The 12,565-nt window shown below is 36.3% G+C and overlaps 1 protein-coding gene across 1 annotated transcript in view; it reads right to left on the bottom strand.

Moving 5' to 3' along the window:
• Positions 1–936, bottom strand: part of LOC131064277 (C2 domain-containing protein At1g53590) — a 126,487-nt gene extending 125,551 nt beyond the window's left edge. The window contains exon 1 of the mRNA XM_057998373.2: positions 426–936. Within this exon, the coding sequence (XP_057854356.2) occupies positions 426–536 (111 nt within the window). The 5' untranslated portion in view covers positions 537–936. The remainder of the gene's footprint in view (positions 1–425) is intronic.
• Positions 937–12,565: the final 11,629 nt, after the last annotated feature.

Here is a 12,565-nt window from a genome sequence, read left to right as displayed (position 1 = left end):
CCCGTCCATATGATCCAGAAGACTAATTCAAAGGGCATATATGCCATCAATATATGACAATCCCAGCCTCCCCCGCTTCTTGCGGTGCACTGTCTCCACCCACTAGTCATACGTTTCCATGGACCAGCTACGAATCATACTCGTGATCTTTCAATGACTACACTAGGCATGCTGCTATACTCTACCATTTGATCCACTGACCTCTTTCCAACAATTTCCGCAAACAATTTCAGACAATCCATAACCTAGAATGTTTTCAGAATTCAATAGGGTAATCTTTAAAACATTCAAAAGGATGCCCAATACAGATTCAAAGTTGGAGTATGGGGTGCTGCTGAAATTGAACAAGTAAAACTTCTGCAGATGGAATGGAATTTAAAACAAAATAAACAAAAAGATGGGATCTTTAAGCATGATTTACATACCTGGTACAGATAGAGAAATGACAAAATGTAAGCGACAGGCGAATTGAACCCGAAGTAGGAGGCGATCGCCAAAACACTAAACACCAAAGCAAAGTGATACACCAAACTCATTTCTTCTTTTTATCTTTACGTTGAGTATGCCTAATGACCCACATGAATATAAGGATCTGGAATTCGATGTAAGATATGGTTGTTGGCTTCTTACTGTTTTGCTGTTAAAATAAAGCGTTGAATCGCTGGTGTAAAGCTCTGATGGGGTTTTCCACTCGTTATATTATGATCGTGATTGATCTCGTGCGTGAGGTGGCAAGTTTAAACGGCAATCTCTATCCTATAACCAGCATAGTGGAGGCCCAATTGATCAAAAAGTAAATTGAAGCGACATGGTATCGGGTAGTATGGGGCTCCACAAAATATCTGAAAATTTCAATTACTTTGTGTATAAGCAAGCAAACGACGGAAGGCGGATCGAAAAAGAATTTAGATCCGTCCTCATGCGTTTCCCAGCTTTTGTGGGATCCATATAAGTCTGAATCTGGTTTTTTCAAAGCTTTAAGAAAATTACTCAACCGTGTAAAAGAATTCCTGCACGTTTTTTCGATTTTTTAATTTGTATTTATTTTTTTAGTGGTCAATTATATTATCAACTACATATACTACAATTTATAACTTGTTTTTTCTGTTTTTGGTCATTTTTAATATGTTTTGTTTTATATGTAATGATTAAGTTTAGGTATATTATTATTATTATATAAATATTATAATTTTATTCTATTAATTTGATTGAATTTGATTTCACATAGTATGGATCTAATCTTTAGTTTTTCATTATCTTAGGTCAATCCTTCAACTCGATTTAAGCCTAGTTTATAGTACAATTTTAATCATAAACTTTTGAAATCAAATTTAATCCTAAACATAAGTTAGCTTATTTATAATTAGTCATTATTTACCAACTTGAGCATGAAATGTTGAAACTTGCATAATAGAGTGTTGTAGATAGATAGAAAGATAAATAGGTCTTTTAACATCCACGAGGCTACAATTAATCATTATAGTGTTGTATAAAAAGACAATTTCAAATTCACTTTGAATTTAAGGGAGAAGAAGGGAATAATCTTATGACATTATAATTTAGCATAACATCATCATTTGCATCATATATGCATTGATAAATACAAATTAAAAATCTTCCATGATTATTTGAAGTGTCTTTGAACTTCTTCAAAACCATTAAATCAATTCAAGGACACAACTAGGGCAAAAGAAAAGGAACAAGTCACCACCCATATCTAGCACATTAAACTCTACTAATGTCTCTTAACCTTCAAATCTCCATAATAAAGATGAACACATTTCTAAAAAAATATGATAGCAAGTTTGTAGTTGTCGTAGAAAGTCAACCCATAGAAAAGGTTTTGAGGTTACAAATGTGAGGATCAAATCCACAAGTGCAAGATTAATCTAGAGTGGAATATAATTGATTTATTTATTGAAAATCATTTGATATGTGATTAATACAATGACAAATTAGAGAACATCATATCACAATATATTCTTAACTATCAAAAATAAACGCTTAACTTCTTTATTAATTTTTATTCTTGTTTATGAATATATTAATGCAAGAGGGATTCTCTCCCTTCAAATCTAACTCACATAAATCAAAAAACTCGCAATAAAATTAGATCTAGAACATGCAAACAAAATATATATTTCATGAAATTGAAAACTAAATCCAAGTTTGATTACAAATCTAAGCCTATTGGTTTCACATTTAATACAAGCAAATCTAACTACAATTTATCCTCAACCTCCTCCTCCTCCTCCTCCTTCAAACCTTCGATTTCTTCAAAAGACAAATTTCTTCTTCCTCTCAAACTTCCCAAAAATCTAAAAAATTGGGGATCCTCAAATGAATGTTAAAACTTGCCTTTTATCCACCATAGTTACCAAAAATCCTATTTGGTAGCCTTCCCAAAAGTCATGCCCAAATAAGGGAAATTCTTCTTCCCATCTTAGAAATTGCCTTCAAATCTTTTGGATGCTTTGTCAACTCCACCTTCAAACCTGCTAAGAATATTAATCCACCCTACCATCAACTCCACTCAATAGGACCTTGAAACAGAAACTGCCCAATAACTCATTCTTGGGCGCCCATTTTTTAATCATTATGGAAAGTATATTTGACTTAAGACAAGTTGTAATTCTCATTTCCCATGCCCAAGAGGGAATATTTCATATCCGTTACTTGCAAATGCCAATTTTAAATTAAAAACTCCTATCCACCATGGATTTTCTTACATCAAATACCCAAGGTAATTTGAAATGTTTCATGAGTAAAACTCATAATCATTTTCAAGGCCTTACAAATCCTCCACCACACAAATTTTTGAAAAACCTCAAGGTTTACTCATGTAATTGTCTTGCATTCGGTGATCTATTTACAAAACCATTTTACAACACATGTAAATTATCTCACATTCGACAATCTGTTTACAAAACCCTCTTACAATATTCAAAAATATTATTGCAAACTATCTCCTTCGACAATCTGTTTACAACCATGTAAACTTTAACTCCTCAAACCCTCTAAAAAATTCTTTTTTTAGGTTGCATGTAAGCATGCAACAAGTCTCTCACACAATCCAACCCTCAAGTCCTAGTTCAAAATACCTCTAATTCAATGATCTATTTACACACTCAAGATGCTCTAATACCACTGATGTGAAAGGGATTCTCTCCCTTTAAATCTAACTTGCATGTATCAGAAAACTCATAATAAATCAGATCTAGAACATGCAAGCAAAATATAGATTTCATGATTGGAAACTAAACCTAAGTTTGATTACAAATTCAAGCCTATTGGCTTCACATTTAATACAAGCAAATCTGATTCTTCTGAGGAGGAACATTATTCTAAAGAGGAATCCTTCCCTGATGAGAATGAAGAACTTGATGAAAAGAAAGAAATCCCTATAAGAGCTCCTAAGCAATCTAGGTAACTTGGCTGATGTAGCTAGCAGCTTTGTTAGTTCTAGTGCTAATGGTTTTGACACAGACCTTCAAGTCTTGTCTAACGTTATAAATAAATAGGGTGAAGTAGGAAGAGAACAAAGGAGGACTAAGAGTAGAAGAATAAAAGAACAAAAAATTCCTAGAATGTTAGTACTAAATCCATTGACTACCCATTAGGTTCACCCAAAATTGATCAAAGATAAGAGGCTACAATAGATGAGACCTAAACATACCTCCTTACAATCCATCACAAGGAAATATCATCCTAGAAGAGCATGAAATTATACCTCCCTATAGTCCCCCGCCAGAATAAGGTTTAACTGAAATAATGGAAAATGTCATTTTAGATGCTCTTGAGAGTACAAAAGAGATTTGTTCATCCCCAAAGTCTACAACTATTGAGGAACAATCAGGGGAAGAAATATTAGAACAAACAAATGAAGAGAATTCTCATAAGGAAACCTCTATTGTTGTTAAAGAGGAAAAGGATGAAGAGAAAGGGTCAGAAAAGTTGCCTAAGAGTCCTATCATAACTCCAATGGAAGAAGAAAAATCAGTTGAATTAATAGGAAGCATGGAAGGACAACATGACAATATGTCACCACCATGGGATAGACAGGAAATGAGTATGGAAGAGGAGGAACATGAACGTCGATTGAAACAAAATGAGGAATTTTGGACCTTGAGGGATCTAGTTAATGAGCTCAAAGAGGAGACTCATACTCTAGAGGCTCATCTACAAGAAGAACATTCAGTTAACCAATCATACACTATCGAGATTAAATAAATTAAGGCCCAACTCACTCAAGTGACTCATCCTAGTGAACCTCACATATCCATTTGAGAGCATGAACAACGAGTACAAACCTTGAAGCAACTTTAGACCAAAGAATTTAGTAATACCATATAGAAGCTAACTGATTTGTGTTAGTTTTCCCTTGCATGAGGACATGCAAATTGTTCAGCTGGGTGGGAATGATGAGCAAAGAAAATCCTATTATTTTCACCCATTATTTTCCTTTTTACCCTCGCATCTCTTTATCTTCTTGTCACCATTTGTTGAAGGAACTTATATATTTAATAAATTGTGAAAAGAAAATTAAGGTTGTTAAAAAGCACTAAAAACCATAAAACGCTAACTATTTTGTGACTGAAATGATACGGGATGGTTAAAGGAAAGGTTGCAGCCGTCAGGCATGTGGACCATGGAAGACCGATGAGAATAGAACTATTGGAATTACATCAGGCAAATGATTATTTTGTTTAGAAATAATTTTAAGTTGTTTTATTGTTGTAATGGCATGCGACCTTTCATCTTGTTACCTATAAATTTTTGAACTTTTAATAAGTCATTTCCCTCTGCTATTTTTCCTATTAGCTCTTGTTGCAACCTTTCTGAATTTCCTAAATTCTGTCACAAAGTTCCAAACTTATAGAATTATTCGATCACCTGACATGCTTAGGGAAGTCTGCATGAAATTGATGCCATTAGAAAGTCGGACTTGATAGTCCTAAAAATCATTGTGCAAAATATTTTCATGCCTGGGTCAAATTTCTGATCATTCAGAATTAATTTTGTTCTTTATTCCTACCCTTAGGGTTTAGGGTTTAGGGTTTTATGCATTTTTTATTAAATCTTTGTTAAAAACCCTAAGCCTGTTATATTTCCTCATTACCTTTTTGCACTTAAGGTCGAGGGTTAGCTTATCGTCGAGGGGGCCATGCTATTTTCGTAGCAATTAATTCTTTTGTTGGCCCCTTAATATTTTTCTAAGTCTAAAGTCTTTAATATTTTTGCCGGTGACTTTATGATAAACCACAAGTAGATCCTATGACCCATTCAACCCCGTGGTTGAAAGCGTAAGGGAGATAAGGATCACGACATCACGAGATGATGCCACATGTCCTTGGCAGGGAGGTTAAGCCGACAGTTTTGACCTTTCAAACCTTTGGTGTTACTGTTCCTTGCAGATAAGGTCTAAGTTACTAATGGTTCATCAATCTACACGAGCTTATAATGGATGAAGATGTTTTAATCTAGGCAAAAAGGTGCTCAACGTTTAATTTACAAAGGTTGGCGGGCACCGTGGCCGCAAGGTAAAGAGTGAACAAATCCAACAGTCCTTGCATCGCCGTGAAGGAAGATGCAAGGAGATTATGGACTGCGACATCATGAGATAATTCCATGTGTCTCAGGCTGACTGAGAAGACCGACGATGGGGCCGCTGACAGCGTTAGGCTAGAAGATGAGTTGGCATTGCTACGTCACATGATTTGATGAGTCTGCATGCCACAATGGAAGGTCGATGTCAGATTGATCACTGGTGATCGTATGATTCACCAAGCTGGGTAAGATCTACGATAGAGTTTCAAACCAAAGTTAAAAAGGTAATTAAAGGCATTGTTTATCACCCGTGTGGGAAAGTTAGAACAGACAGAATGAAGGCTTGTCGTCATGGAGCAAATAGTGACAAGTCGGGACACTTGGATGCCGACTCATTCCTGAGGGACCTTTTTTGAAGGTTTCTATTGAGTTGAGGTTGATTAGACAAGAAAGGACAATAGTTTCAGAGGCATAAGGGGATTTGGATAACTTCTAAGTTAGAAATGAAAGATCACAGACTTCTTGGTAAAATCAAAGGTCGCTTGTTATCAGGGATTCTGAAGTAGAAATTGTACAATCAAGGAAGAATAAGATTAGAACAAAATCATTCACGTAAGATGAGCCTTGGCAGGAGGTAGTGGATTGTTAGCTTAGATGTGACGGTGTCCTAGATTTGATAAGCATAACTTCTAGAGTCCATAGCTGGCGGGGTGAGTAGAAATCACCAAAATGATGATTCTTCACATGAATGAGCACCACCATTTGAATTGATTTTTGATTATAAATATAGTGGGGTTGAAATTGAGTGGGTAGAAAAGAACACAAACCTCTTTATTTTCTGAGAGCGGTTTTTCATCAGCGAAGAAGACGATGTTTGAGCAACATCATGCATGGAGTTGTTGTGTGCTTTGTGATACCGAATGGATATTCTTTCTCTTGTGTGAGCTTGCTTATTGTCTGAGGGGTTGTATAAGTTTGAAGGATTGTCAGAGGGGGCATGAAATCCATTTCTTATCAGAAAAGGTCACTCATGATACATCGTCTACTTCTACTCTGCCACTAGTTGGAAGGGGGTTTGATGAAGGAGCCCACAAGGGAATGAAAGAAGGATTTATTTGAGTGGGGAGATGTAGCCAGTTGTCTTTGAGATGACATGGAAGTTGTGACCCCTTCCCAACATATTATGTTTCCTTAAAACTACTCCTTCCACTTTCTTTGATCCTGGGAATAAAGGTTGGAGGTCTTCCTCTAGTTTGGGGGCGACTTTACTTCTTGCCAAGATCCAGTTTCCCTTCTGGGAAGGGAAACGCTTTGTAGGATAGAATGACGCATCTCACACTCCATATGAAGGCATTAGGGTGATAATGGCATGGCTCAAGCACTTTTGTTTCTACCAATTTTTAGTTGAAAATTTTGATTCTATTTCATCACAGGTGCCAGCGTATGGATAGTTTTAGGAAGTTATAAAGAATATTTTTGTAACAAAATCACATATGGCTTTTTAGGCCTAATTGTTGATATTAAATCTTCTGATGACATGTGTCTCTCTTGGCCTGTAGCTTGTTTGCTCCCTTGTTTCTATAAAAGGGAATTCAAGGCCATGAGACAAGGTTCCAAATTTTGGCTCCATTGGGGTTCCGAATTCTAGTTCCAGTAGTGAGTCTAAGTGAAATGAGCAAGTTGTAAAGTCATTTACAGAGAAATGAAAAACATTTAGTTTCAAGCTTTGTGCAAGTTCTTGAAAGAGTTATATGTAAATTGTTTTGTGACAAAAGTAGCAAATTTATTCAATAGAAATACAATTGTGATCTATTTCTCTCCAGGATATAATTCTATCATATTTTGAATGAGTAGAATCAAGGGTTTCATCATTCGTTGCATTTTATGATGTATGTAATTTTCCATTTCGTGCTTCGATCTAAGGGGTCGATTAAATGCTTGAGTGGAATTGCAGAGTGGTAGGGCTTATGCAGGGATTTCGATAAGTAGTTTGGGTTGGGATTGCAGATGAGATATATTGTAAGGCAATATTATCTTAGATCCTATGCTATTAGATAAAATTTTGTCATATTTTCATTTTACATCTTGTAAATTCAAGTACCCAATGGAGTAAGGCACTAATCACAACTTGTAATTGTCTTTAATGTCAGTTTTGTGTTCAAAATCACTAACAAATTGCTATAATTTGTTGAATATCAGAATACCTTTCAATTCATGTTTGTTATTGTGTATTCTACCCATCTCATACTCCAATTAGGTTGAGTATCACTAAAGGATTTGCCATCCTTGAGCATTCTCCCTGTTGTTGATCCTGCATATGAGATCATCTTCTTTGTTTTAGTGAATCTTTGAGTGTGGTGTAGAGATCATAAAATTCACTAAGGGATCAACCTCCCAAGTTTTGCAGAGCCAAAAGCGTAGAAGGATTTGTAGAATCCTTATCAGTTGGTCCAAGTTCTTGAGGATTTTAATAGTTGGAGTTGGCTTCTCCATAGATATTTGAAGAATCAACTTGGTTTCTGCCTCTTTCAGTGTAAACCCATTAGGGAAGCAATAGGACTTGTGGTTGCCTTTGAAAGAGTTTGATGGTTGTGAACTTGTATGATCTTCTTGTAGGCATCTAAAAATGGTTAACGCTTGTAGTGTCATACTTTAACATGTCTGTGTAACCTTATTTTAGGGTTTTTGCATCTTATTAATACTTCTTCTATGGCATGCATTCGATCTTTATCATTTGTCGACATCTTGTCATTCTTCTACACTTCTTTCCTCTTCGATTGTGTTTTTTGCATTTTCAATTAGGTCTCGTCAACAACATCTTTGAATTGCAATATTTGGTTGTAATCAATCCTATCATGTCATTTAGACATCGTCAACCCTTCTCGATGTCGAATTAGGGTTTTCTCCTCAATCTTTATCACTGTCAATCTGATCTTGTCAATTCAGTTGTCGAATCAGGGTTTTGTCCTTGGTCTTTGTCAATTTCAAACAATCTTTGATCAACCATTATCATTCTGGATCATCTTATGTCATCAATTTGTCAATTCCTCATCAATTTGCGATTGATTTGGCATTATTTTTTTTCATGCGATCTTCATCAAGTCGACCATTTTATCAATCTTTAATCAATTGTCATCATTTTGGATCCTCTTTTCAATTGTTAGTTGTCAGTCAATCTTGTCAATTTGTGATTGATTCGTTATCAATCTTCATCAATCTTGGAATCATATTATTCGACCTTTCATCAACTCGACCTTTTATCAATCTTTGATCGATTTGCCTTTGGTCTCAATCAATCATGAAATCTTTTTCAATTTTTGGTTCGATTAGTCATTGATCTTTTGTCTTTTGTCATCTATCATTTTTGTCCTTTTGTCAATTATTAGTCAATTGGTCATTAATCTTTGTCAATCAACGTTTACACTTTATCAATTATCAGTCCTCGTCATTTAATCATGCTTGAATTGACCTCACATCTATTTCTTTTTTATCATGACTTAATTGTTGTCTTTTCATTTCTCATCTTTCTTTTAGCTCGTTTAATGATTTAATCCTTCTAACTTGTCTCTTTAGGTTAAATGGATTAATTCCATTTATCCTAGGTCCCTCTTGTCGCAATTAAATGTTTCATTTAATTGGCTAATTATGTCCTCTCTGTGAATTAATTAATGAATGAATGTTTGTTAATTAATTTCACTTAATCTCCTCATTTTCTAATTTTCTAATTTCTAATTCCCCATTTTCCACCTAATTTGCTAATTTTCGAATTTCAAAGTTTTTTTAATTATTTCCTCCTAACTTTTCCCACTAATTTCTCCCCTTTTTGTGCTCAATCATGTCATAATTAATGAAGCTATTTTCTCTCAAATTTGTCATTCAATCAATGATCTATCTTCGTGGGTAATTTGTCATAAATCAAGTGGCTATTTTCCCTCTCAATCATGCAATCATTAATGAGCACAAATTGCTCTCAATTTGTCATATTTTCACATAGCAACTCATCATGAAATTGGTCATCCAAGTTGTCATAATCATGCTAAATTTCCAATTTGTTGCCCTTTTCAAATGCTCATCAATTTTGGAGATAATTTGTCTATAAATTGACCTCTCTTTTTAATCAATCTCAACCACTTCTTGAATACCCTCACGTAGTCGAATTCATTTGCAATCTTGCTTCCTTGCTCACGTTTGCACTTGTAGGTGAAGCCCACATATTTGGAGGAGAAAGAGAAACAATGGAGCAGATATGAAGGAAATTTATGTGTTTTGATTTGCATTTACTTCTGAAATCTCACTTTCATTCTTTATTGAGAGTGATAGGATCATTTCTTAGCTTATTAGGGTTTATGGTTACCTAATGTTTATGGCTTTGATGTTTTCCATGATTCCTATGTACAATTCTGACTTTCCGACATCCTTTGTGTTTTGATTAAGGCTGGGCTTCCTCAAGGCTTTAGGGGACATCTCTGATTCCAAAGTAAGGACATTTTGGTGATGTAACCTCAAGCTACTTATGTAACTTGTTCGGGTGGCCACACGAGTGGGAAAAGGATAGAATCATACTTGAACGCCATCAAGATTAAATGAGCCTATTAGGATAGGAGAATAAATGCTTCTTGTCGTTCCCCTTTCTACCTCATCAATTGCCACGTCGTGCACTACTTCTAGGGAACAAATCAAGGGAAGATTTACAAAGTACCATCATTAATGGCATTTAAGCAAATAAGGACACAAAAAAGGTGGCGAAATATGTTACTACATTTGATGCTGTCATTTTTGCATAAAACATTAAGATTAGCTAAAAAAATGGAACTGTCATGATTCGCCCATATCAGAATAGTTTTGCCTTATGACAGTGAGCTGCCATTTCATAACCTGGATTTGAATTGGCCAGAGAAGGAGCAGGAGGATATAGTTCGATAGTTACGGTCTTTTGCATGGAAAGCATGAACTGATTTCATTGAATATAGGAAGGTCGTCACCATATTATAAAATTGAAGAGCAAGCTGAAAATCATGAACAATGCTTGTAGGGCGAGCTTGTAGTAGGAAGGAACTCGGATAATCATGTTCAACAAGATGGTGCTCAAGGCTAAGAAAGGTCCCTTAATCCATCCAGATGTCGAACATTTGCAGGATGATGTTCTTCTTGACATGAGTGAGTACGTTCGGGCAACTATATTTGATGAAGATAAATTTAATGAAGTCCTAGGGGTGCTGATTGAAGAAAAAATGAAGGCAAACATGATTGACCGTCAAATTGTAGGACAAAACTTAGTACCTGATGAAGAGGAATGAATATGAAGTTAGTAGTTCATGAATAGGGTTTGCGCTTCATTGGAGATTTCCCTTTGCCCTTGGGGGGGGGGGGGTAAGAAACTCCTCCTTGCCAGTGGAGGGAGAGGGTACATAGTGGGTAATTTCAGTGATAGAAACGGAGGGGGGAAATTGTGTGGCTGCAAGGGCATTCTACACAATTTGGAGAAACCTAGGAAAATCTAGGCCAGAAGAGAAGGTTGTGAAAGGGTTCAAAGCTGAAGCAAAGGGATGAACCAACATTAAGTTCCTAGGAGGGCAGAGAGACCTATGGTAATCATAGAGCCTGTAAATAAGGTCTCGGTGAAGTGGAATCAATGGCTTGTCCCCATTCTTGGGGTCTAAGGCTTCTTTGATAGAAGCTTCCAGATAATGCAATAAGAAAAAGGTAGACAAAGCAGGTTATTACTATGGAAGTGATTGAGAAAAGGGATGTGGTAGTAATAAAATACCTTGAAGTGACCTTTCAGTGTAAAGTATTTCATGATTAATAGTCAGATTTGGTTCCAAGGGTTCTTCAGCTTTTCACGGGCAAAACCACCTTGCAATTTCATCGACTCCTTGTTTCTAAAGAAGCGTTTCAAACCTTCACTATTAGACACATGGATAGTCCTCTTCCATTTTCTCCCTTCTAGTGAGAGACCCATCGCTTGAGAAATATAATCCTCTGAAACCTCAAAAGAGACACCCCAATCGCGACCCTTCTGCTAGACAAAGAGGTCGCAAACTAGACCAAGAGCTGCTCATCGTGGCCAGTAAGGCACTCCATAAAATCAGCAATCCCACCTTCCACATAGTAATTCCAAACCAGGGAATCTTTCTCAAAATCATTAGGATTATCAGGTTCATAACGCACTCTATCACCCCCCATGGCCAAGTCTGAGAGCTCTTGCTTAGCAGAGGACATAAGCAAAGCCACACAAAGAATGTTAAGGATGCAACTTTTAGAGAAAATATAGCTAACAATTTCACGGGGGTTAGATAAATTAAGCCCGAGGTGACTAACAAGGCACCAAAAGTAGAATTATTGCCATTAATGACCTTGGAAATAGGGAACTTTTGAGAGTCATTAATTATAATAAAAGACAGAACCTTAGGCACATAGGAAATTATCAAGTAATCGAAGATAGTTCGATTAATGATACCAGTGGCAAGTGGCATTTGCATACGGCTAGCCTTGAGAACAATCTAGCGAGGCAAGCATCTTGACATTTCATCACCCTTCCAGATCATCATGAGGAGGTGGCCACAATATTCATACCCAAACACAATTTTTGCGCACAAGTCCCCTTTGGTGGACATGCTGGCAGTACTCGTCATATTCCCCTGTTGGTTAATCCATCTTATCCAAAAGTTGGTGGTAGTCATCAACACATTCCCCATATTCAAATTCCAAAAATGAATCCTCTTGAGACTCCAGAGCATCAAGAGGGAGTACCAAAAGAGGCAAAACTAGAGCAATATCATAGGAGTGAATTTCAATAAGTTCACCCTTCAAGAGGGAGTTAACATGAGGAGGCAAGGAATTGTGGTTCCTCCAACATCTTAGGCCAGTGTTCAATAATCCAAGGGCTACCAGAGCATCAACAACCTCATTGCCTTCCCTATACACATGCATGATACAGAAGGAGTCAAGCCTAGCTATAAGCCTAAGAATATCCTTGATGATACTTTCAATAGTCCAGTTAAGTCTGTTCCGCCCT

Source organism: Cryptomeria japonica, chromosome 1 (assembly GCF_030272615.1).
Source record: "Cryptomeria japonica chromosome 1, Sugi_1.0, whole genome shotgun sequence".
Lineage (NCBI taxonomy): Eukaryota > Viridiplantae > Streptophyta > Pinopsida > Cupressales > Cupressaceae > Cryptomeria > Cryptomeria japonica.
Note: the sequence above shows the minus strand (reverse complement) of the source record. Positions and strands in the feature narration are given on the sequence as shown.